The following is a 27,308-nucleotide window of genomic DNA, read 5'->3' as shown; positions in this document are numbered from 1 at the left end:
GTTGGTTGAGTTTTAATGAGTTAGCGAGTCTTTCGGTGATAAAGTTCATGCTAGAGCCGGTGTCTAGCAGAGCTCTACAACGAAATGGTTGAATTTCATTGTTCAAGATGTTGACCTGTGCTGTGACTAACAAATGGTGCTGCAATGATTCAGAAGGAAGCGAGGTCAATGAGTCCGTTTTCTGTGGTTCGGTCCCTAGCAGAGTCGTCTGATGACGTCATTGTTTTCCTTGTCGATTAGGACTGGACGATATAGTCGATCCCGAAGCCGCCGTTCGCGACAACCGAGATTCGCGTTTCGGAGATGTTCGCGGAGACGTTCGGGGAGACGCTCGGCGAGACGCTCGGGGAGATGCTCGGGGAGACGTTCGGGGAGACGAGGATGTGCGTCTCGAACGATGTGAGGAACGCGGGGTCGGTGAACTAGGCGAAGATCTACCGTTGGATGATCGGTCGCTCGACGATCGACCGCTTGATGTTCGGTTGACACGTGTTCGTGGTTTGCTACGCCCATGGTCTTGATGCAGATACGTGTGGTGTCGCTGTCTACAGATGCGATATGACCCCGCGGAGCATTGAGTAAGAGCGACGTCTAAACAATTGGTACAGAGCGACGCCCTTTTGGCGATTTCCAGGCGTTCTTTGGGCGACTTCGCTTTGAAGACATGACAATTCCATAATTCGTGTTGTCCGTGGCAGTTCGGACAAACCAACGTATTATGTGTAGTTATGAATGTATAATTTCGCGGCGCGTTCGGTCGCCGACGGTCGTGTTGATCGGACGCCCTTTTTTTTGACGGTTGATGCTGAACACGTTCTATCGCCATTCGTCCGTGTTTTCAGAAAATCTACCAAGTGCGTGTATGACGACAGTTTCTTGTCCGGTAGTTGTATGTTGCCATTTGCGAATGATGGCTGAGGGTAGCTTCGACGTGAAAAGCTTTAAGAGAACGGCGTTTGACGTGACTGGGCCCCCGAGTTTTTCTAACGCTTGGAGATTTACCTTGACTGTCTCGATAAGATCATCTATAGCTTCGGGTGTTTCCTTAGTTATCCTCGGATAGTCGAAATCAAGTCCCAGTGACGCATACAGATTTGACGGTGGCAGTCGAATTTTTCTTTAAGAACGTCAATGGCGATTGCGTAATTTGCCTCGGTGATGGCTAATGATTGTATGCTTCGCGCGGCCCATCCAGTCAGGGCTGATCGGAGATGATAAAATTTCTGAACCGGTGTTAAATGTTCATTTTGATCTATCGTTGACGAGAAGGAATCGTAAAATGACTGCCAATCCTCGAGGGCGCCGTCAAATGTAGGTATCCGAACCTCCGGTAGTTTAAGCGAAGCAGACTCGCGACCGGCGGCTGATTCACCGCTTGTCGATTGTGACGGCGTACTTCGTCGTATATTGATCGATTGTTTAGTTATTCGGCGTTGTAGTTTTTCGTATTCTTCCGCTAGTTCAATGCCGCGCGCGATCTCTCCCTTGTCTATAGCTACGATCTGGTTTTGTAAGCCACGGAGTTCCGTCTCGTAGGTTTCTAGACGATCTTTAATTTGTATCAAGTCGATCTCTTCCGGACAGCCTGATTGTTCGATGTCGTCCAGTTTTTTTGCGAAGCGTGTAAACTGGGCGATATAGTAGCCCCGGCGTCGACGCAAGGTGGCGAGTTCGTTTCCGGTTGCCATTATTTGTTATTGTAATTGAGAGTGAACTCGTTTGAACTTACTTCTGTTGGCGATTGTCCACTTTGCGGCAGGAGGCTGTGTGGTTGCGTTTCAACCACCGAATTATACCTCTTCAAAGGTGACGACCCTTTACGTTACTGACCTCGCTGGGGTAGTAACGCTTCCGCTGCTAGATGTGTTGGGTTCACGTGGCACTGTATGGTAGTGGGTGTCACTGGCGTGCACTTTTCACTTGACACTGAATCCGGCTCGAAGGACCAAATGTTTCAACCGTTCGCGGAGAGACGCGATCGCTAGATAACGCGTCAACGAGAGTCGTAAATTCTCGTTACGATTAAACAATCGACGCCACGAACTGATTGATCCCCTATTTCTATTACGAGAATAGAGGTGGTTAGGTTTGAGTGTATATGAACAACTATACTGGGTTGGTTGATAAAAGATTAATAAAAATAACGAAACAACAAATTCAGTCAAAGATCAACAATTAAAAACGAAAAAGATAACAGTCAAGGTTTGTTTAGCGGTTTGCTTATAACGAGACCTATCGCACTTCGCAGCTTGAGACAGGCGTTATGTGTTAGATTCGATTCAATGTGTAACGTTCGACGTGTCACAAGGAACTAGCCGACTTTAGATGATTTCTTTGTCTCATTTTTAAGACGACCCCCACTCTACTTAGGTCACGCCACCGTTCGCGCCTATGATCACGTATGTCTATTCTTGCGTGGAAAACGTAACGGACGAAATTCGACGTTTCGAAAACTCGCTGCTTGGCGACAGCTATGCGCTCGTCGATACATTGTATATGATCCGGCGGTCAGATAAAGCGATCTGACTGCGACATTGTAGGGCCGCGAGCGACGGTTAGAAAATACAGCCTGTGGTAAGCCTCGTGGCGTAACACAAATGTTGCACGCAATATAATGCTCGCGTATATCTTTTATTTTCACTTTTACGTTCATTGTTTCCTAGAAACCTAAATATTTCATTCGACGAAAACAAAATAAAAATTTAAAACATCTTGCTCATAGCGCGCGAGAAAGAGTTCTTTTGTGAATCGAAGATGCGTCGGAGGGAAACGATAATTTTCTCACTAATTTCATTCTTACTGTTATACGATCACATTGTTCGATTTTCTATCGAATTATGTCACATACGTTCACATTGTTAACGATCATTCGACTGTTGGCTGGCTTAACAAACTAACTTGGCACCGGGTCAGATCTATCATAGCCGTTTGGGTGCATCTTCTAAAATTGGTCGTTATTATTATATTATTATACACATAAAAATAACCGGATGCTACAATGAAATGCCTTAGAAAATATCTGACTTCTATCGTAATCGCGTATTGGCGTTGTTAAATTTGTACACGATCTGTACATTTATACTCGCGTCTTTGTTGCACAATCCTTTGTCTCCTTGATGTTTATCACTGGCCATACGTCTACACATCAAGCATGTGAAAATGCAATTAATTACACGAGTATCATAGATTCTGTTGCTTTCAGAACCCAAGGATAATATCAAGGATAAAATCAATAAGGACGTCGGGGATAATGAAGTCTCCCCGAAAATTCTCAGGGGTTGTAATCGCGATGTGCGGTTTACCAGGTCGTGGAAAAAGCCAAGTGGCACAACGCCATTCGCGCAGACTCAACTGGAACGGCGATTCCACTAAAGGTTGGGAATTCTGTTTTGTTTACTGCCAATTGCTACACTTAAAAACGAAACCTGTTCATTAAATCATATTAGTCATCTTAAATAAGCGGCTTCGTAGTATTATTTCCATTCGACCAACAATTATCTGTGTTTCTTCTTTTTTTCTTTTTTTACTTCCTATTTTGTGGTTGTATTATGTGTACAAGTCACGTGTTTGATCATTAATTCGTTATTTTTCCCGTTTTTGTTTTCAACACGGTCGTTAAGAGGATTTATTACATACGCTAAATAGACTTGTTACGTAAATCAACATTTGCGGCGCTTTGAACAAATTTTAATTTCTATTTTGTAATATATTACATTGTGCTCTTCCTAGTTTTTACATTATTTCATTAACATTATTCATTAACATAAAAAGACATTATTTCATATTGTTCCTTTGTGAAATGCTAAATAATTGTTCTATATTTCATGTATAAATAAAACTATTCTTATATATTTTATACTGCATTAATTTCGTCATACCATTGTAGTAACGATGGTAATAATAAAAAATTTATAACTATTGATAAATAGTTATAATTAATTGCTAATAAAAAATAATTATTCAAATTATGTATTGCTACTAATCTTGGGGCGCCGGTCACCGGTGATCTTGATGATACCACGGCCAAGTTGAGTGCCGGCCACCGGTGACCCTGTCACGTAAAATAAGAAAGAAATTTAAAGGAAAGAAGAAAACTTTATTTTTTCCTCGTTTATACACTTCTGAACTCTAGCCGTGGCCGTTCGAGACTGAGGCTCTTACAATATTTTCTTACTCTCGGTGACATCTGTTTCTTCTTTTGTTTTTCATCCTTCATTATCCCCACTACCCTGTAGGCGTACGTGACTGTTGCTACGCTTCTAGAACATTCGGTGGAAGGACCGTTAGGACATAGATGAACCCTCAGGTACTCCGGCAATATACATTGTCGCCAAGGTCGCCATGTGTAATGTTCAAGTATCGGCTGTCTGGAGAATGTTTAGAAGTGGTCGCCTAAGGTGACGTCAGGGCAAAAGAGTTTGGGGTTACACTCCCCCCTCCTTAGAATGAACTTAGTCCTCGAAGATAGATGGATAGATAGATTCCTTTTCCTCTTTAAGATAGATGGGTGAAATTTTGCCTTGGGTGTTTCCAGGTCGAAGGTTACTTGTGAATCGTTGCTGGTGCTGGGCACAGGTAGAATCGGGGTGAATATGTTGATAGGTGCCGGGTTGATTGGCATCGGAGCGCTGGCTGATGGATTGTTATTTGTCGTGTTTCGCTTGATTTTACAACAGAATAAATGAAAATACAATTTCGGCATTCCTATTTTGTTGAGAAAGTATAAGCATATGAGAGCAATGGATAAATATCCTATAATTTGTAATATAGATATTCCCCGTGATTCAACTTGATCGATTCTACGAGCAAAAGTTAGTTGATTCGTTTGATCTTCGATTCAATCCAGAGTGTTTTTGTATCCGTAATTATCGTTAATAAGTTTTGTAGTTTTCTCTAGTTTATTTAGTAAAATAATCCAGTCTGAATCATTAGTTACATTGACTGTTTTGATTTTAATCTCGTAAGAAATTTCCTTGCTACTACCACTGATTCTCATATGGTTATTCTTGTACAATATGTCTACGGTTTTATTAGTTTGTAACAAAGATGGTTTCTCTAGTCTAACAATTCGATGTGTCTTTTCTTCGAAAATGCTCAGATCTATTGGTTTTTCTGGTATAGCTATAAAATGATTCTCAGCGTTTAATGGGATAAAAGTTATATCTTCAATGTTATAAACTACTACCTTACAGAATTTGACAGTGTTTTCTGCGCTTAAGATTTCAGGGTTACAATCGTGCTTCACTCGACGGTCGTGAATCGGCTGAGTTTGTTTGCAAATGTAAAAGTCAGATATAGAACATTGCTTATCCAAGTAGTTTTGATCGACATTGATGTAATTTAGTCCTGACGTTAAAAATATCGGATGAACTACTAAAGGTGCTAAAAACACTTTGTTCGTGAGAGATGGTATGGGATATATTTGCTCTATATCCCATTCCATGTCCATAACTGTTGGTACAGAAATTACAAAGAAAACTTTGTTTTGTCGAGTAAACAATGTGAGTTCTGAGATATCTAAAATATTTTGGAAATTCTCTTCCTTTGGTATAAAAGCGTTTCCTACTGTTTTGCTACCTAGTACTTGGGCGTAATTGTTAATAAAAGTTCCGGGATCAATAATCTGTGGGCTTATTATTCCTTGTTTTCCTAAGATGATTAAATTGAATATTTCGTCGATTTGGAAATGTAAGTCAGAGAGTGAGCTTTCTAGAGCTATGACTTTTATTAAGGTGATCTCGTTTTTGTTAAGCGTTTTAAGTTCGTTTGTTACACCTGTGTCTACTTGTTTCAGTCGCTGGATGACGTCGTTATTTAAAATTCGTTTAATCAAAGCTGTCTGGTTGGCTACTATGGTTTTTAGGCTGTTACCTTCTTCAAAGAGTTTGTCTATATTTTTGTTGATTATATCTAGATCGTTCGCGGCTAGGGTTCCAAAAAGAGTTTTACTAATAGATTCGATAGCGTCTACTAGTCCTCGTCTACTTCTGAGATGAATGTGAGCTAAGGATCGTAATTCGATGCTAAGTGTTCTGACGTTATTTAGTTTTGCTTGTAAAGAGCGTATTTCTGGTAATATGTTACAGTCTTTTCGTGTCTCGCAATGATTCCTAACTTCGGCTACTCCCTTTTCAATATATCTTACTTGTTCCAATACAGCACTAATATCTAGTCCTATAATAACATTTATGTGTTCGCTATAAAGATATGCTTTGGATCTTTTCTCATGAAATATTCCATTATTGTCAATAGGGGTTATTTTTAATCCGTTAAGGGTGGTAAAGCCGACGGCAAGGGTGATCGTCCTGAAAAATAAGGTTTTATTCTGTTACCGTGGATTTTCTTAACTCGATCTCTAATGAGAATCTCATAATACGGTGTCTTGACTGATTTAATAACGTAGGGTCCTAACCATTCGTCGTCCAATTTATCCGACTTATGATCGTTGTGAAGGAGTATACGATCTCCTTCCTTAAATAAGGTTTGAGTTCTAATGATTTTTCTTGTTTGATCTCTCATGTACCTCTTTCTACTTTGTTCAAGAGTGTTCTTCGCTATCATTCTATATTTTTGCAATTGTTTTTGCCATAGTGCAAACATTTCTTCGTAAGTGTAATTGGAAGTTCGGGATACGGAAGACGGGAGGTTGGCTTTTCTTCCAAATGTTAGTTCGAAGGGTGAAAATCCAGTTGCATCGTGTATCGCGGTATTATACCCTAGGCAAATAAAGTCTAATACCTGATCCCATTCTTTATTAGAATCGTGTAGGCTCGTGCGAATCATGTCTTTTACTGTGGCGTGTTTTCGTTCTAAGGATCCGTTAGATTGAGGATGAAAACTAGTGGTCTTTATATGTTTGATTTTAAATGCTTCCTCGAATTTTTCCATTAGTTCGCTAATAAAGTTCTGTCCCTGGTCTGTTAGTATCGTTTTGGGTGCTGAGAAGATGTAAATGTAGTGGTGCAGTAGTGCATCGATAATCGATTCGGTTCGTTGTGTTTTCAGTGGTACTAAAACGAGATATTTCGTTAGGTCATCGTGAGTCGAAAGAATGTATTGATTTCCACGTGTGGTTTTAGGCATCGGACCAATTAGATCCATGGCTATCTTTTCGTTTGGCTCTACTGATGTCTGAGGAATTACGGGTTGTTCCTTGGGTCTGATTCTAACTAGCTTTTGTCGTTGACAAGCTTCGCAATTTTTTATAAAATCTTCTATCCTTTCCATGAGGCGTGGGATTTTGAATTGGTCTTTGATTTTACTATATGTCTTTTGAATATCCAAGTGTCCACTAATGTCGTTATGGTTTTCGCGTATAATGTCTAGAGCTTGTTCGTCAGTTATGGTTTGTATTGGTTCGTATGCAAAAGTTATTTCTTCAATTTGGTCATTAATAAACATGAGTGTTATTTTGATCCTAGCTTTTTCGGCTTCGGTAAAACTATTGTCTCCTATCCCAATTTTCTTGTGTTTCTTGGTTAGTTCAAAAATTTTTCGAATCCAAGTATCTTTGTCGAATGGACCTAATGTTTCTCTATTCAATTGATAGAAGGTGTGATCGTTTGGCGTGATTTTAAGTCGTCTCGGGTGTGTCGCGTCTTCTGACCATGCGTTAAAGTGTTCTACAATATTTTCGGAGTTTGCAGGTGTGTCTGGGACTGATTTGTCGGTAATTTGGTAAATTTTTCTGGAAAGTGCGTCGGCTGCTGTGTTCTCTTTACCTTTGCAATACTGAATATCGTACTCGTATTCTTCGAGTTTAAGTCTCCATCTAATCAAACGCGAGGAAGGGTCTTTGCAATTTTTGAGCCAAGTGAGTGCTTGGTGATCGGTTCGAATAACGAATCGTCTTCCTAACAGGTATTGCCTGAGTCTCTTAACTGCCCATACGATAACTAATAATTCCTTTTCTGTGGTAGAATAATTTTTCTCTGGGGGGTTGAGTGTCCGTGATATGTAACAACAAGGATGTCCGTCTTGTGATAAGATTGCGCCTATTCCTTCATTGGAAGCGTCTGTGGTGAGTGTGAATGTTTTCGTGTAGTCTGGGTATGCTAAAACTGGGACTGAGCATAGCTTTTCTTTTAGTGTGTCAAAGCTTGTCTGTTGCGTTTCTGTCCATCTAAAAGGATTGTCTTTCTTTGTGAGATCTGTTAATGGTTTGGCGAGTTTGGAAAAGTTTTTAATGAATTTTCTGTAGTATCCAGCTAATCCGAGAAATGACTTTACGTCTGTTTGTGTTTTGGGAATCTTAAAGTCTTTAACTGCGGAGATCTTTTTAGGATTTGACTTTATGCCCTCGTGTGTTATGACATGTCCTAAGTATTCTAATTCAGGTTTTAGAAACTCGCATTTGTCGGGTTGGATTTTTAGTCCTAACTCTTTTAATCTTTGCAATACTATAGCAAGGTTTTCATTGTGTTGTTGAATTGTACTACCGAATATTATTATGTCGTCAAGGTATACAAAGCAGTATTTGTTCAATAATCCTCGTAACGCGGTATCCATCATGCGTTGGAAGGTGGCTGGGGCGTTTTTTAAACCGAATGGCATGCGATTATAGTGAAAGTGTCCCTGAGGTGTGCTAAAGGCTGTATATTTCTTTGAGTCGGGGTCCATAGATATTTGATGGAATCCCGAAGATAAATCTAGAGCAGAGAAGAATTTGGCGTTGCCTAATTGTGATAGAATGTCGTCGATTGTCGGTAGTGGGTAGGCGTCTTGATCGGTAAGTTCATTTAATTTTCGAAAGTCGATAACTATACGCCATTTCTGTTTGCCTGATGCGTCTGATTTCTTGGGTACTACCCATACTGGACTGTTGTAAGGAGAATCTGATTCTTCAATGATATTTTTATCTAACATTTTTTTCATTTGTTTTTCAATTTCTGCTTTATGGGCCTCGGGAGGTCGGTACGATTTGGTATTGACGATTTTGTTTTCGCGTAGGGTAATAGTGTGTTTTGTTAGGTTAGTACAAGGTAGGGTATCGGATTCTAGGTCAAACACGTCTATGTAATGTAGGAGGATCTTTTCGATAGGAATACGAAGTTTGTCTTCAATATGGTCTAGTCTAATTATTTGTTTCATTTTAGCAATTTTATCGAGATCGTGTTCATAAGAAAGATCATTAGTGATTATAGTTGGTTGCTCACCAGTATTGCAGAAACATACTCTCGTCGGAACTTTATCCAGATAAATTGTTTCGATTTTGGTTTGCCCTGGGAGAATGGTTTTCGGCGCCTGGAAAAATATTTCGTTCCCGTTTAATTGTATTGATTCGTTGTTAATTCGATATGAGTAGTTAGAGAGCATAGGTAAACCAATTATTCCGTCTTCTATTAAAGGAAAATCGTCTGGCACAACGTGAAATGTGTTCATGATGTTAAAGAATTGAAAGTCTACTGTTTCGTCAGTTTGGAATTTGTCATTGCCCATGTAAAATGTTTTAGCTACTGTCATTTTAGGTTTAAATATGGCACTTGATCTTTTAACTAAATTTATTCCTGCACCGGTATCGATTAAATATCGTTTGATTTCTGTTCCCGATCGAACTCCAATGGATAGAAGTTTTCCTGTTGTTGCGTGTACTCGTACGACGTCTCTCGAGGTTCTGGTAGCGCTGTTTCCTCTTCTCGTCCCGCATTCTCCATGTTTATATTGTAGCTGCGCGGTGGCGGAAGATTTCGCTGGCTGGCCGGTTGAAAATTTTCGGCAGTAATTTGCGGTATGTCCTATTTGGTTGCACTTAAAACACTTCATTCTCCCTCCGTTGTTTATTTGAGTGCTTGTCGGCAGGCGATTGAGCGTAGTCATCGGACCGCTCCTAAGTGGGGGTTTGCGTTGTGACGATACATTCCCTCGGGCGAATGAGTGAGCTCTTATTTGCTGGCTGCACTGATTTCCGCGGTTTCGCTCAATTTCTCCGATTAATAGTTCTGCTTCGAACGCGGCATCTTGTGCTTCTTGTAAGGTGCGCGGTTTCATGCTTGATGTTCTGATTTCTATCTCGGGTTTTAAATTTAGTATGAACGTTTCGGTTGCGCGTTCGTTCTCTAGGTCTATCGCGACTGCTCGTCGAATAGGATCGCGGATTTCGTGTTGCAATGCGTATATAAGTTCATTAAGACCGTGTCGAAATCTTTTGACGTACCGTGTACTGATTCGTTAAAACTTTGCCGAGTTCTTTGTAATATATCTCGCGCACCGTTTGAAGTTACGTTAATCGATACGAACTTCCTCAGATTTTCGAATAAGGCGCCGTACGTCTCGATAACCGAATGTCTAATGCTTCTTTCGGCTTCGCCGACAATGCGTTTGGTTAAAATTAATTTCAATAAAGCACGCTTTTCCTTACATTCCGATCTAGCTTCGCTTACCCGCTTGATGAATCCCTCCACTCCAATGTCATCTTGACCGTTGAGGACTGGGATGAACTCGATGCTGGTTTTCGCGTCGAACATATGTCGTTCGTACGAGGCTGATTCTTCTTCCTCGTCCTCGGAGTTCGCTGGGTCGGAGGTTTCTGGAGTTTCTTTGATCCGAACGCGTTCTTCCGGAGATTTCACTATGCGGGTGTCCCGAGTAGTGCTTCTGCTGGCAGAACTAGTATCGTCTGTCATAATTGAGTTGAACTCAGACGTATCTACGGAGGATTGTACTCCTAGCTTGAGTTCGGCCACAGTCTTCCCTATTGGTTCTATTTCCTTGATCCGTTGAGTGCTTTCATCGCGAATTAGTTTATACAAATCATTTATAGCTGCCTTATGTTCTTCGTGCTGGCGCTGCATCATATCCAAAATTGCCCGCAGGTTTGGATCACCGCTAGTCGAAGCGACAGGTGTAATTTTCTTATCGTCCCTTTTGTCCATTTCAGAGTAATAGATCGTCGGAGTCTGACGTTATCGAATGCAATCGATCGATCCTTTTAGAGGAAATGGTTCTACTTACTAATAAAACCGTTTTTCGTAATCCAGGTTGCTTGATACACCTTTGGTCGGATGTCCCGTAGGCCAAAACCGTAATCTTGTTTTATCCAACGTTGATGTATCCTGGCAGGATCGCCAAAATGTCACGTAAAATAAGAAAGAAATTTAAAGGAAAGAAGAAAACTTTATTTTTTCCTCGTTTATACACTTCTGAACTCTAGCCGTGGCCGTTCGAGACTGAGGCTCTTACAATATTTTCTTACTCTCGGTGACATCTGTTTCTTCTTTTGTTTTTCATCCTTCATTATCCCCACTACCCTGTAGGCGTACTGACTATTGCTACGCTTCTAGAACATTCGGTGGAAGGATCGTTAGGACATAGATGAACCCTCAGGTACTCCGGCAATATACATTGTCGCCAAGGTCGCCATGTGTAATGTTCAAGTATCGGCTGTCTGGAGAATGTTTAGAAGTGGTCGCCTAAGGTGACGTCAGGGCAAAAGAGTTTGGGGTTACAAACGCAGCGTTGAGAGCTCTGGCCCAACGAGACGCGATGCACGAGTGCGCTACATGGCTCGCAGGCGGAAATTCCGTAGCTGTAAGCATCAATTAGACGCGTGACAAACGTCTAGTAAAGATGTGAAATTGAATAGAATCTGGAGATAAATTCAGTATCGAAAGGAGAACGCGTGCCGTTGCATTCGATCGAAAATAATCGCAAAAGTTCAAGAGATTTCAGTATCGAATCGAGAACAACAACACACGCGATTGTATTTGATTGAAAATAATTGAAAATAGTTGAGAAAGATTCGGTATCAACACGAGAACGAGAATACGCTCGGTTATGCTTGATTGAGAGTAATCGAAAAAAGTTGAGAAAGATTCAATGTCGAAACGAATGCAAGCACGCGCGATTGCATTTGATCGAAAATAATAGAACAAAGTTAAGAAAGAATTTTAATCGTTGCGCATTTGAAGAATCCGACCGGAAGAAGAAACACGTGTTTTTTTTGTTATTATGTAACCGGAGCTGCAAGAATAGATTAGAATATTAGAACGGTCAAGGGTCGTATTTATACATAGATCGCGCTAACGGTGGACGACGCGATTAAACCGAGGCTAGTCAAGCCGGTCTACCTTTCTCCGACCGAACCGAATATCGTCGTACGAGTTTTACCTTGCTTAATATTTTTAACAACATGTACCAACGTTCCACGATAGAAACCGCAATAGTTCATGGTGTTGAAAGTAGCTTAAGATCGGCTCGTTATTTTCTCGATATTATGCGCTTTAGAAATAGTCGAGAATTGAACAAATATGACACGAATTCAATATGAAGACTACAACGGTAAAACGTGTCTTCACGTTAAATTTTAAATTCTATGTGGAAACGTATCTTAGATATTATAGGAAACTAATTATTTAATTCTGAAATTAACGGTGCATTTTTCCTTCCAAATTATATCATATTGAAATATTCCTATTTATTCTAATTTATCGTATTCTTTCTATGTGGTCTTGATATATATGTTAACAATAAGAGAAACCAACATGTAAATTCATATATAAATTACTCGCCATAATTATTAGGACATCTACACGTTATAAGCATCGATTGGAACACTTTGACACTTTTCTTTATCTGCTATATCTTACATTACAAAGTACATATGCCGCGAATGAAATAACAGATTTATAACGAAATTACTAGAAACGAAAGCACTCCATTCGTATTAAATATCAATATGTGCCCTAATATTTATGGCCGGCGGTGTTCTTAATTGAACAAAGCGATAATTAATTTTGACGAAGGGCCTGTAGCAACATGAAGACACTTTCAGTATTTAAATTGCATTTATCGGGAGAGAAAAACAAAAGTATAGGTTTCATATTCAAATGTGTTTAAATAATACAAATATTAGCTTAGATCATGAATTTATAGCACGTGTCAAAATATGATATAGTTTTGGTTAATTTTGACTTGCATTCTGCTGGTTTACACAAATTATTGGAAAGCTACCTCCTTGTTGCAGCAATCTCTCCAAATATACAATACAAAGAAAGACAATTGAAAATCGATATAGTCTAATGTCTATTTAAATAAAATGCGTAGGAAGAAATATACTGAAATTTGAGTTTGCGAGTCGTCACAGTTAGTTGCATTTAAGAATTTTCCTGTTTGAAGATCCTGGACGCCACGTTGGTGATGCGAGCGCAGCGCGCCGAGGTCTTCGACTATTTTTCCGGGCAGCGGTTATCGCGTCCTCATTATCGAGTGCGTCTACGACGATCCGGTTGTACTGGAGCGAAATTACAAGGAGATATTGCGGTACAGCGCTTGCTATGTTGGCATGGATTCAATAACAGCCGAAGAAGATCTACGATTGAAGATAGCTCATTACATTCGATCTTACGAGCCAATGGATGAGAAGACGTATCCACGAATCCGTATCGACACCGGCAGCATGGATATCGAGTCCTGCATCGTGTCTGGCGATGTGGAGACAAATGTCCTTGGATATCTTGGAAGCGTCACTGTTGAGCCGCATACTCTTTATTTCTCTCGGGTTGGTAATCCATCAAATTTTACATTTGTCATCGTTTAATCCCCATCTCAAATGTTCTAATCCTAGAAGCTCAGCCTTAGCGTCTTTAGTCTTAATTATAAGAATTTTTCGACAAGTGATAATGATAACGATAATGAAGAAACGTGTTTGTTCTTAGATTACAAGCTGAGTCAAGGACAATTGAGCCAGGTCGTGGCGCTTGCAATTATTAAAAAGATTAACATACATAACTGAGCACTTCATTTAGCATGACGAGTCCTCAATTGTTTACACACAACATGTTTTAAAAGCATACGTATACGTATACGCATACGTAAAAACATACATATTGTATTTTTAAAATCTTGCTATCTTATCAGGGTTTGGTTCCAAAAGTAATTTCTTCTCGCCTGATCGTAATCTTATCATTGCTACGCCTCTCTTTTTGAACGTAATCAGAATATTCTACGATTTGGTAAAACTAAAGCTCTCCCTCTCTCTTTTGATTACAGCACGGCGAAAGCGAGTACAACGTATTGGGTAAGGTTGGTGGTGACGCAGTTTTAAGCGCACGTGGCGAGAGATATGCACAAGCGTTGGCCACCAAGTTCAACGCTATGCGTATTCCCGACCTGCGCGTGCTAACTAGTCGCCTTCGAAGGACTATCGCGACTGCTCGTGGCGTGGAATCGCCCCAAGAACACGTGACAGCACTCAACGAACTCCACGCCGGTATCTGTGAGGGGCTGTCTTATGAAGACATGCAGGAGCATTATCCGCAGGTAATTTCAGATCAAACGCGTCTTCCTCCTCGAAATTTCGTCACTGCTTGCATTGAATTACGTTTAAGGTGTTGTTGACCAAAGTGAAATAGCGAGTGAAGATAATTTATACTTTTAAGGATGATTCATCGAAAAATGTGTAAATTCGGTTTCACTTACTACTTGCCTAATCTTCTGGCTGTATTTAAACGAGCCTTCAATCGGTTGAATTTATCAATCCCTAGCTCTAAGAGCTTTAATTTATTTGTGTAGTAAATGGTAGATAGCTGTAACAGTTATCATTGTAGGTTATAGGGTATAACGGTATAAGCTTTTTGGGTATATAGAGTATATAGGGTTTATAGGGTATAAGCTTTTTGAATTAATCTAATTGTATCAGTATTATGTTAGAAACATGGTACTATAATTGACACATTTAACATTAGTATTTGATCAAAATTTTCCCAGTGATTGATTAGTTAATGCAGTTATAATTTGTATTTCAATAAGTTTGGGATCCTAGATATGGAATATTTATTATCTACTAGGTTTGTCAATTTAATTCTCTAAGCGAACAACTTTCAATCGTATCTTGGAAAATGAATAATAACATAAATCTTCACGGATGACTCAAGCATTGAATACTTGGCCACTGGGGAAAAGTATCGAGTGACTTAACGTCTGCGCTAACAGTCTGTAACTGATTAAAATTCAGTTGTATGCAAATTTATCCATTTACATCCACGAAATATTTGCTTGACTAATGAGAATGAGCGTTGAAGTTCAAAGAAATATTCCCAGTCAAGTACATAGCAGATAGAATATAATCACAATGTTTCACGTTGCTAGATCGAACTCAATCAGTCTGATTAATCTGAACGAAGTTTTAGAACATGGATAAATGAATATTATTGTTTAATCGAGCTATCGCGGGGAGACGCGGTCGTTAGAATACGCGTCAACGAGAGTCGTAAATTCCCGTTACGATTGGATTAATCGACACCACGAATAGTTCGATCCCCGTATTTCGGTTAGGATAATCGGGGTGGTTGATGCGGTATAACACTGGAAGTCAGAGTTATAATAATGTATATTTCCAACACTTTATACAATCACACAAAGTAGTAACGCCGTTGATTAAGATACAGATAACGAGAGAAGAGTTAGTCTTGAATGAGAGAAGGAGAGCTTTAGGCGCTCTAGGCCCTTGAGAGTTATAGGAACTGTCGGAGTTCTGGATAAGTGAGAGCCTTAGAAGACTCTAGGCCGTGTAGGCACCTTGAGAAATGATGAAGGAACTCAGAAAGATACAGGAACGGTGAGAGTTGTAGGAAATGCAGGAACCCTAGGCACCGTGAGAGACGATCAAACTCCAAAGTTTTATTCTAATGTGAATGCGGAGGAAAGCTTGGTATGGGTGTGCCCTTTGAACGAAGAACGCGGATTCGTTGCTTACATTTTCAGTTAGTAAAGTGAGGGAAATAATCCGCGATGTCGATTGGTTGGGACCAATGTTAGGAAGGAAGAGAGGAGGAAGAAACCTCCTACCAACTTGGGTCCTAGGCGACATTGTTTATAGGGAAACTCAGATTTTCGGTTAGGTATATCTCCGCTTTCTTCGTTATTCTTAAGAGCACATAATAAACCCAAGGACCTTTCTAAAAACCGGCCGAAAACACTTCTGGAATTAGAAAGTCTTTTCTGGCAAACAGATGTGCTTAGACCTTGTGTGCGAACAATGCAGCTAGAATTGCAACTTTATAGTGGGTCCTTGGGCCTATGGAGTGTTAGAAGGACGACAGGTAGACCGTTGGTTGGCAAGCCGCGCGCGATGGCGTGCAGATGTGTTGCACGGCGTAACATCCTCCCCCCGTTGAGAGGGCACCGATCAAAAACCTGTAGAGATAAACTTGATTAAATCTTCTATCCGCCTCCTTGTTGATTGTTGCTGCCCTGTGTACTGTGGCCGTCCAGAGGATGTAGTGGTCGCCAAGAGGAATTTGATGATACGGCTGGAAGGCCGGTGCGCTGAGGATATTTGTCTGTCCTGGAGACTGCTTCGTCGCTGCGTCGAAGGACCGTTGACTGCCTTGTAGTCTGGACCGCCGTGGTTCTTGGCATTGCCAAGAAAGTTGCCACTGAAGTTCACGGATCCAGAAATGTCGTGAAGAGCTCGGCTTACGAAGTATTGTAGGACACCTCAGACCTGGAGGTGTCGTTATACATCTCGCCGATTTCCCAATGGTAGATCATATCTGTATGGAGATGCGCTTTTCATCTGCCTTCTTCGATGTTTGTAGTTGCCTTGATGAGGCCGTCGTCGCCAGGGTAAGCTCGATGATACGACCGAAAAGCCGTTGCGTAGAGGACACCCGTCTGTCCTGGTGTCTGGTTCGCCGTTGCGTTAAGGGGCCGTTGAAGTTCACGATCCAGGATGTATCGTGAAACGGTTCGGCCCATGCAGTATCGTGGAACACCTCGACCCATGAGGTGTCCTTGAATAGTTTGCCCCAGGAGGTGTCGTTGAATGAAACTCCGGTGATGCATGGTATAGATTCGAACACGCCGCAGAGTTGTGTGTTTGATTGGGGGACTGAGCTCCCCCCGATGATCTGCCCCAATTGTGCTATCTTGTCCCACATGTCGTGGATTGTATCGTGGTAAGACCTGGAGCAGATTTCGCCTTTCTTGTATGGTATCTCTGCAACATCAGATTCGTGAAAGTATTGCATGTCATTTGGACATCCTCGTTGCTGTTTCGGCTGAGGAAGCGTGGAGGAGGTCATGGTTGATTGAGGGACGAGGCTCCCCCCGTAGACCCATCCGGATCGCGCCTTCTCGCTGATGGCTGGTAGCTGTACCGGCGTGGCCCAACAATCCGCAAGAGACAGAATCAGAGATTTGTCCCACGTAGTGCTCTGTGGGCTTAGTGGACAAGTGTTGAAATCAGCTGGCGCGTTCTGAAAACTACTAACAATTAAATGATTAGTCATAGTGGTAATAACGTGGAGATGATCCCGATTTGGGTTACTCGCAGGCGTGGCTCCTCGCCGCCGTGGCGATGGAGAATTCTTCGCGTTAGGTCGTGGAGAAAGACTCTCCGATATGATGTCCATGTCAGGTGTAACATGTAAAATGGTGTTCTCCGTCGGCGGAGTATAACTGTTTTTGTCCTGGACGTGATTCAGTTCCTTCCTGTCTTGCAGATCTGGAGCATTCGGCTGATTCGAGACATCTTGTGTAGTTGAATCAGATGGTTGCGATGCTGACGATGGGAACGTGGTTGTCGTCAGATCGCGTGTGGGTGACACGTTATGAGTGTCACGCGGTAAGCTCAGCGTGGTATGCGACGAAATCGCCGTTTGAGTGGATGCGATGGTTTCCGTTGGCGGAATACGACCGTTGTTGTCTTGGATGAGAGTCGGTCCCTTCCGGTCCAGAGGGTCTCGAGCGATTGATTGATTCAAGACGTTGTGTAACGTCGAATCAGATGATTGCGATGCTGACGCTGCGAACGTGGTCGTCAGATCGCGGACAGTTGACATGTTGTGAGTATCACGCGGTGAGCTCCGCGTGGTATGCGACGGGATCGCCATTTGAGCTGGTGCGATGATTTCCGTCGGCGAAGTACGACCGTTGTCGTCTTGGACGGGATTCAGCTTTGTCCGATCCAGAGAATCTCGAGTGATGGACTGATTCAAGACGTTTTGTGGCGTTGAATCAGATGGTTGCGATGCTGACGATGGGAACGTGGTTGTCGTCAGATCGCGTGTGGGTGACACGTTATGAGTGTCACGCGCTGAGCTCCGCGTGGTGTGCGACGGGATCGCCATTCGAGTTACTGCGATGGTTTCCGTCGGCGGAGGTTGATCCTTGTTGTCCTGGATGGGATTCACTTCCTTCCGGTCCAGTGGATCGTGAGAGGTTGGCTGATTCAAAGCATTTCGCGGCAATTTGATACCAGTGGCTGATCCATTGTGTGCCGGTCTCGATGACCGGGGTTGTCGTGCTGTACGTTGGTTACGTCTTAGCCGATCGCATATATCGTTATACTGTTCTCTGATCTCGAGACCGCGCGTTTGTTCTTCCGGGAGTTTAAGCGACGCGGACTCACGGCCGACGGCTGATTCGCCGCTTGTCGATTGTGACGGTATACTTCGTCGTGTATTGATTAATTGTTTGGCTACTCGGAGTTGCAGTCTTTCGTATTCTTCCGCTAGCTCACTGCCGCGCGCGATCTCTCCCTCGTCTAAAGTTACGATCTGGTGTTGTAATGCACGGAGTTCCTTCTCGACGGTTTCTAGACGTTCTTTAATTTGAAGCAAGTCGATCTCTTCCGAACAGCCTGATTGTTCAATGTCGTCGAGTTTTTTTTCGAGGCGTGTAAACTGGGCGATATAGTAGCTCCGGCGTCGACGCAAGACGGCAAGTTCGTTTCCGGTTGCCATTATTTTTTATGTAATTGATAATGAAATCGTTTGAACTTACTTCTGTTGGCGATTGTCCACTTTGTGGCAGGAGGCTGTGTGGTTGCGTTTCAACCACCGAATTATACCTCTTCAAAGGTGACGACCCTTTACGTTACTGACCTCGCTGGGGTGGTAACGCTTCCGCTGCTGGTTGTGTTGGATTCACGTGGCACTGTATGAGAGTGGGTGTCACTGGCGTGCACTTTTCACTTGACACAGTATCCGGCTCGAAGGACCATGTTTAATCGAGCTATCGCGGGGAGACGCGGTCGTTAGAATACGCGTCAACGAGAGTCGTAAATTCCCGTTACGATTAGAATAATCGACACCACGAATAGTTCGATCCCCGTATTTCGGTTAGGATAATCGGGGTGGTTGATGCGGTATAACACTGGAAGTCAGAGTTATAATAATGTATATTTCCAACACTTTATACAATCACACAAAGTAGTAACGCCGTTGATTAAGATACAGATAACGAGAGAAGAGTTAGTCTTGAATGAGAGAAGGAGAGCTTTAGGCGCTCTAGGCCCTTGAGAGTTATAGGAACTGTCGGAGTTCTGGATAAGTGAGAGCCTTAGAAGACTCTAGGCCGTGTAGGCACCTTGAGAAATGATGAAGGAACTCAGAAAGATACAGGAACGGTGAGAGTTGTAGGAAATGTAGGAACTCTAGGCACCGTGAGAGACGATCAAACTCTAAAGTTTTATTCTAATGTGAATTTTTTTTTTTTTTTTTTTTTTTTTATTTATTAGAATATTTACAATCAATTCTCGTTGAGAATTTTCAGTAACTTAATTTGGCGTGATACAATGACATGGATTATAATAGCTTTATATTGTTGATTCTAGTAGGACTAAGGGTTTAATCTAGTGGGTATTTTCTTTTTAGTCTGCGGATCTGGTCCGTCGTGTCCAGTAGTTGGGTGACTAGTGGGTTGTGGTGGTTGTTGACTCTTGTGCTATATCTGCTTCTGGACTTGTGTATTTCGTATCTTGAGGTCTCGGTGGATTGTTTCGTTGGTAACATACGAGGGTGCATTTAATAGGGATCTTAGCGTTTTCGATTGGAAGCGTTGGAGTATTTCAATGTTGGAGTTACTTGCTGTTCCCCATAGTTGGATTCCGTAGGTCCAGACAGGTTTTATTACGGCTTTGTAGAGGGTTATTTTGTTCTGTATGTTTAGTTTGGAGCGTCGGCCCGTGAGCCAATAGAATTTTCTTAGTTTTTCCTTTAGTTGCTTTGTTTTTTCCGAGATATGTTCTTTCCAAGTTAGCCTCCTGTCCAGGGTCATGCCCAGGTATCTTACGGAGTCCTTGCTTGGGATTATTGTGTTGTTAATGGTAACCTGGGGGCAGGTTTGTTTTCGGAGCGTGAAGGTTACATGGGAGGATCTTTTTCGTTTATTTTAAAACCCCATTTTTGGAACCACTTTTCCATGGAGTCGAGACTTCGCTGGAGAGTGTATGAGGCAATTGCCGGGTCTGCGTGGGTAGCTAATAGTGCTGTGTCGTCGGCAAATGTTGCTATTGTTACCTCGTTTGATATGGGTAAGTCGGCAGTGTAGATGGAGAATAGTAGGGGTCCGAGGACACTATCTTGCGGTATGCCGGATTCTATTGGGAATGTTACGGAAGTGGCGCCTAGACATTTAACTATGAATTGTCTGTTGGTAAGGTAGGATTTTAAGATGGAGTAGTATGGGTGGGGTAGGATTTTTTTAAGCTTGTAGAGTAGCCCTTCATGCCATACTTTATCGAATGCCTGTTGGATGTCTAGGAATACGGCTGAGCAGTATATTTTCTTTTCAAGGGTTTGGCTGATCATGTGGGTTATGCGGTGGATTTGCTCTACTGTTGAGTGTTGTTTTCGGAAGCCGAATTGGTGATCTGGGAGAGTTTTCAATTCTTCTAGGAGTGGAAGGAGACGATTCGTGAGCATCCTCTCGAATAGTTTAGACAGGGTAGGTAAGAGACTGATTGGGCGATAGGAGCTGGCTTCATATATTGGTTTACCGGGTTTGGGGATGAGGGTGATTAGTGAGATTTTCCACGCCTTAGGAAAGTGTTCTAGGCGGAGGATGGCGTTGAAGATTGATGCGATGAGTGCGATCCCTTTTATGGGGAGTTCCTTGATTGCTTTATTTCCTATTAGGTCGTGACCTGCTGCTTTCTTGGGGTTTAGGCGACTGATTGCTTCTATGATCTCTGCAGAAGTGAAGGGTTGAATAGGAGGGGACATTTGGAAGGGAGTGTGCAGGTATTCGGTGACGTCCGCTGCAGCTATGGAGGAATGGGGTTGGAATACTTCAGTCAGGTGTTCAGCAAATATGTTGGCTTTTTCTATAGGGCTACGCGCCCATCCACCCTGCGGGCGGCGGATTGGAGGTATTATTTGTGGGGGGGCGCGTGAGTTTCCTGGAGGCTTTCCATAGTGAGTAGTTTGAGTCGGCTGTGGGGGACAGGCTGGCGAGATATTTGTGAAAACGGTCGTTATTGTAGTTCTTTATGGTTTTGGATAGTTTTCTAGTTGCGTTATTTAGTTTGCGTTTGTCCTCCGGTGTTCTATGGGTCTGCCATATCCTTCTTAGTCTACGTTTTTCTGCTATTTTTTTTTAATATGTACTGGGGGTATTCGTGATTGCTGATGGACGTTTTTGCCGGTGTGGAGACGCGGATAGCGTTTATTATGCTCGCATTTAGGTATTCCGTGGCTGCTTCGATTTCGTCATTGGTTTTTAGTGAGGTTGAGGCTGAAGTTGTGCGGGTAAAGACTTCTCTAAAGAGCTGCCAGTTGGTGTGTTGGTTATGAATGGAGCCATTAGGTGTATTCTCGATGATGGTTGAACTGACTGTTACTATCACGGGGTAATGATCAGAGGAGAGATCGGCCGAGGAATTGATTTGGACGTGTCTTGGCGAGATATTTTTGGTTATGAAGAAATCAAGGAGATCGGGTATTTTGTTTGTGTCGGTGGGCCAGTGTGTGGGTTCGTATGTGGTAAGGTAGTTGAGGTTGTTGGTTATTATGCTGTTGAGGAGGTTTTTGCCTCTTACTGTAACCAGTCTGCTACCCCATTGGGTGTGTTTAGCGTTATAGTCTCCTCCGGCTATATATCTGTTGCCCAGGGTGTCCAGGAAGTGGTCGAAGTATTCTTTGGCGATGGAGTGTCTGGGAGGGCAGTATACAGCTGAGGTGGTGATTGTACCATGATAGTCTTCTATTGCTACGTTTGTTGCTTGGAGGTAGTCTTTCTGGAATGGTGGAAGTTCGTAGTGCTTGATGTTTGCTTTGATTATGATTCCGGTGCCGCCGTGGGCCTTTCCGCTGGGGTGTTGGGTATGGTAGAACTTGTATCCGTTTATGTTCAGGTAGTTTTTGTCGGTGAAGTGGGTTTCAGATATGAGCATTATGTCGATTAGCTGGTGTTTTAGGAAGAGTTCTAGCTCAAGTTTGCGTTGCGCTAGACCATTGGCGTTCCACAGAACTATGCGTCTTGGTTTTATTTTGTGTCTGGGCGTATTAATTTTTCCATTATGATTGTTAATAGCGATAGCAAATTGTTTATTTGCTCTGATTGTTTCTCTATTAGCTTTTCAAGTCTAGAGACGTTGTCTGTGTTAGGTGAGGTGGGGGCACTATTTTGGGGAGGATCCCTGTGGCTATTTGGTTTATTTTGAGTGCCTTGTACCGCTTGGGCATAGGAGTTTGAGGGAGTGGTGAGTTTGATAGGGCTGGGTGTTTGATTGGTTGGGGGGATTGGGATAACGGTGGATTTCGGCGAGCTGGGTGTTTGGTAATTTTCCTCTTTTGTTCTAAGTTTGGGGTATTTGCTTGAGTACAGAGTTTTGTAGGCTGAGCAGCCTTTGTAGTTGGCAGGATGATCACCTTGACAGTGGATGCACTTCGCTGGGGTTTCCGGTGATTTCCTGCACTGGTCGGTGGGGTGTGTACCTGCACATTTGACGCAGCGGAAGGTGTGGTTGCAGTATTTCTGTGTGTGCCCATATCTTTGGCACCTTTTGCATTGGACTATCTCCTTTTTGGTTTGCGGTGGTTCAAATTTAACGATGGCGTTCATTATGCGACTGATATTGTAGATTTCCTTGTTGTTTGGTTTCTGTTTTAAATCAATGAAAAATAGGGATAGCGGGTCTTTTGTGACTCTATGCCTTATGTTGCTGACATTGGTGACTTCGTGGCCGAGTTTCGATAGTTCTATTTTTAGTTCGTCGATGTCTGCGGAGTGGTGGATGTTTCGTAGCACCACCCGAAAAGGTCTTTCTTCTTTGAGTTGCTAGGTGTGGAAGTTGGCGTTCAGGGCCCTGAGTGTCTTGGTGAGCTTCCTGTAAGCTTCTGGATTCGTAGGCAGAATTTTTACCTGATTGTTGGTTATCTTCAGGTTATAGTCCTCCTTGGAGATATCTCTCTCTAAGGACTTGGTCATTGTCTGGATGTCGATGATATCGTTAATAAATATTGGTGGGGGAGGGGGGCGTCTCTGTGCGTGGTGGTTAAGTGGTGAGCCTGCGGTTTCCATGGCATCGTTGGTGGATTCCAAAATTGCGAACCTGTTGTGGGTGTTAATTTGCGTTGGTGGATGTCCGTTCGAGTTTGTGTCTGCTGGTTCGGTTTTGCGTTTTTTCGCCTTATTGGCGTCGTTGGCACGGGGGGATATGCAGAATTTCTGCCACGGGGGGAGTAGCGCGGGGTAGTGATGGGTTTGGACAGGCGAGCCTGGTCGTGATTGTTGGGCCATCATCGAGCTAGCTATTTCAATATGAATAACTAGTCGTGAGGCTATGCGGCAGGGATCGGGTTGGGGTTAGGTGCGTAGGCTTTTCTTCTCTCTGGCGGATAGGAAACACTTGGGAAGATAGGAGCACGTTGTGTTCACTTTCGACGGTTGGGCGACACGTGTTGTTTTCGAACTTCACTGGGCACTAGAGGCACGTCTGCACGCTTCGGCACTCGACAGCGAACTGATTCTAATGTGAATGCGGAGGAAAGCTTGGTATGGGTGTGCCCTTTGAACGAAGAACGCGGATTCGTTGCTTACATTTTCAGTTAGTAAAGTGAGGGAAATAATCCGCGATGTCGATTGGTTGGGACCAATGTTAGGAAGGAAGAGAGGAGGAAGAAACCTCCTACCAACTTGGGTCCTAGGCGACATTGTTTATAGGGAAACTCAGATTTTCGGTTAGGTATATCTCCGCTTTCTTCGTTATTCTTAAGAGCACATAATAAACCCAAGGACCTTTCTAAAAACCGGCCGAAAACACTTCTGAAATTAGAAAGTCTTTTCTGGCAAACAGATGTGCTTAGACCATGTGTGCGAACAATGCAGCTAGAATTGCAACTTTATAGTGGGTCCTTGGGCCTATGGAGTGTTAGAAGGACGACAGGTAGACCGTTGGTTGGCAAGCCGCGCGGGATGGCGTGCAGATGTGTTGCGCGGCGTAACAATTATAATTACAATACGAAGTTGATGTGTACTTATTAACCGTGTACTATAACGAAACTTAAATCATACCATGATTTGAATATTATATCGCAGGTCTACTTTATTAAAGCTTATGTTTAAAATCAGCCATTGTTCCCTGACTTTGCATAAGCTAGGTTTTAATGCTTTGAGGACCTCGATGTACGAACCATTCCATGACTTAGGCAAAAGTCTATATACTTTAGTATATAGTACATAGATAGCGTATATACCTTCTAGATCTCTAAATCAATGCTTTTGCGTAGGAATTTGCATGGCGCGATCAAGATAAGCTGCGCTATCGTTATCCATGGGGAGAAAGCTACATCGACGCCATGCACCGCGTGGAACCGGTTATTGCTGAATTACAGAGATCCAACAACATCTTGGTCGTGTCTCATCAAGCTATTCTGCGCTGCATCATTGGCGTTTTCACAGATAAAAAACCGGAAGAGGTGCCTTACGCTGAGGTGCCACTGCATACCGTCATCCGAATCAGCAGCCAGGGTTACAATTACAAGGTGGACTTCTTCAAGTTACCCATAGAGTGCGTAAACACGATTCGCGTGAAGCCGAATAATTGTAGCGCGGACAGAACCGCGGACGATGCTCTGCTCACAGTCCCAGCACATTTCGACATACCGGATCCTTGGCGAAATCTTGGCAGCGGACCCACTCCCGTACAACAACACTGAGAAACCGCTCGGAGATCCACGATCACGTCGAAAATTCGATGTCTGTTTGTTTGTAACCCCTGGAGCTTTCAGCAGTGATGTCTTCTTGGAATATTTTTGCTTTTGAATTCAGGCAGGGGATGAAGATTTGAAATATCATGCAAGTATGGATTGAATATATTTTTAGTACGTATATATGTATAAGTAGATCGCTTTAAGGTATCTTTAAGAAATACAGATTCGATGAGACGGAAGATGATGATATCGGAGTCAATTCTAGATAAATAGATTGGATAGATCGCGTGAAAGAAACGACATGTAAATTCAAATAATCGTTATCGATACTGGAAATTTATTTCTGAAATATTCTCATGAATTTTCTCATGAATCCCGAGAAACTTAGGTCGTTTCAACTTTGACTTGTTTATCGTCGAGTTCCGTTACCTTCGCGGGATGTACTCCGATTGTCATGTTTTTCCTCGTTGATTCTGTTCCCATTGGCAATAATTTAGTATCCTGCTGCTGGAGCCCTCTATACGTTATGTTTAAGCAGTTTAATTTTAATAATCACATACAAGTCAAATGTTACATTAACTCTAATATGTCGCAGATGACTATCGCAAGAAATATTTTAATTGTACATCGTAAAATTCAGAAAGACAGGCAATCTTTTAAATTGTAGGAATGCGAAACATGTCTTTCGTATTAAATTCTATTTCAAAATATTGATATAATATATACAACGAACACACGAAAGACAGTTTTTTTAGTATTGTACTATTTATAGGTGATAGAATTTTAGATTTATGTATTTTCGTTTGCCTAGTTCCTAGCACAACGATTGTAAGCCTTGAGATTTGGACGATATTAGGATTTTTATTACTGTAAAGTACAATTGAAAGATACTATATCGTAGCGTTATATAAAGTTTGACTATAAAACGGACCTGATATCATTGTTAACAAAGAAATAACGAATATTGTATTTTTCGAGTGTGTATGAGTGTTCGAACGATAGATGTATATTTCTACGCACAAAATTAGCGGTATACTGTGCTACGGTCTCATTAAGAAATGTCAAACATTCGAGCAAAGTATTTTTCTCTAAGAAGGAAAGCGCGAGAAATAATCAACAGAGGCGATTAAGAAAGAAAAAAATCGATATCGAATGGTGCCTGCTTCTGTCGATATACTGTTACGTTTCACTTAGAGTTATATTCTATCTCGTGGACCGCATAAACATGCATAATATTTTATTAGGCATCACGTGGAAATCTCCGAGCAATCTATTTATCCAGAACAAGCTCGAGGATTCGTAAAATGTGAATAGAATAAAAAATAAATAAGCCTTACGGAACTAATTTATTCTGAGATGAACTAAGTACGGCAGAGGGCAAATTAATTTTCTATACAAGTATACAAATGGCACAAGTTATCTAGTCCATTCATTGCTGAACATTCTGGCGTTCTTTCTTTTCTCTTTTGCTATGCGGGAATCGACATAAAAAATTATACAGCGTTCTAAATGTTAAGTCGTATTAATACCTTTTAAACTCCTTTGTTTGTTTGTTTTTTAATTGTGTATTGTATTTTCGAGCTATCGCGGGGAGACGCGGTCGTTAGAATACGCGTCAACGGGAATCGTAAATTCCCGTTACGATTAGAATAATCAACACCACGAATAGTTCGATCCCCGTATTTCGGTTAGAATAATCGGGGTAGTTGTTGCGGTATAACACTGGGAGTCACAGAGTTATAATAATGTATATTTCCAACACTTTATACAATCACACAAAGTAGTAACGCCGTTGATTAAGATACAGATAACGAAAAGAAGGATTATTCTTAGATGAGAGAAGAAGAGCTATAGGAGCTCTAGGCCCTTGAGAGCTGTAGGAGCTGTCGGACTTCTGAATACTGTGAGAGCGGTAGGAGACTCTAGGCCGTGTAGGCCTAACATAACTTCCGCAATTAACATTCAATGACTCGTGTGTATGACTAGAATGATTCAATAGAAACAGGTACAGCTTTGAATAAGTTTGACTAGATAAAAAGTGATTATCAAGTAAACTGCGAACATGCATTTGTGAGAAACTTATGAACGTACGTAATATGCAAAAATATATAAAGTACGCAAAATAGAGTAGTCGTTAGAATATTTAGTAAAGCAAGTTTCTGCTTAGGTTGCATTCCTTCAGCAGTATCCATAAAAATATGAATTTGAATAAATATTCGCAGTTTACTATTCAAGACCCTGATGGAAGCTTAGACAAAGTCTTAACCACAAATCTTAAAAAATCAGCAAAAGTACAAATATTTCATAAAGTTTCACCATTGTTTCAATGAGAAACGACGAGATTCAATAAAATCCCGTCAGTATCCATTTTAAATGCCCGAGTATCCATTTGGCAGTATAATCCCCAGTATCAATTTGGCAGTATAATCTCTT

At 41.9% G+C, this 27,308-nt stretch overlaps 1 protein-coding gene across 2 annotated transcripts; it reads left to right on the top strand.

The window, feature by feature from the left end:
* Positions 1-11,440: 11,440 nt before the first annotated feature.
* LOC126927874 (6-phosphofructo-2-kinase/fructose-2,6-bisphosphatase-like) lies at positions 11,441-27,000 on the top strand. 2 transcript variants are annotated; one of them, XM_050743846.1, is made up of 4 exons: positions 11,441-11,526; positions 13,114-13,495; positions 13,987-14,256; positions 24,453-27,000. In XM_050743846.1, the coding sequence occupies exons 2-4, from the start codon at positions 13,280-13,282 to the stop codon at positions 24,879-24,881; spliced, it is 915 nt and encodes a 304-aa protein (XP_050599803.1). In that variant the 5' UTR covers positions 11,441-11,526; positions 13,114-13,279; the 3' UTR covers positions 24,882-27,000. The 2 variants fall into 2 exon arrangements, with proteins under 2 accessions (XP_050599803.1, XP_050599804.1); XM_050743847.1 differs by having other exon boundaries at positions 13,114-13,499.
* The last annotated feature ends 308 nt before the right edge of the window (positions 27,001-27,308 follow it).

Source organism: Bombus affinis, unplaced genomic scaffold (genome assembly GCF_024516045.1).
Source record: "Bombus affinis isolate iyBomAffi1 unplaced genomic scaffold, iyBomAffi1.2 ctg00000290.1, whole genome shotgun sequence".
NCBI lineage: Eukaryota > Metazoa > Arthropoda > Insecta > Hymenoptera > Apidae > Bombus > Bombus affinis.
This window is presented reverse-complemented; position numbering and strand designations above follow the sequence as displayed.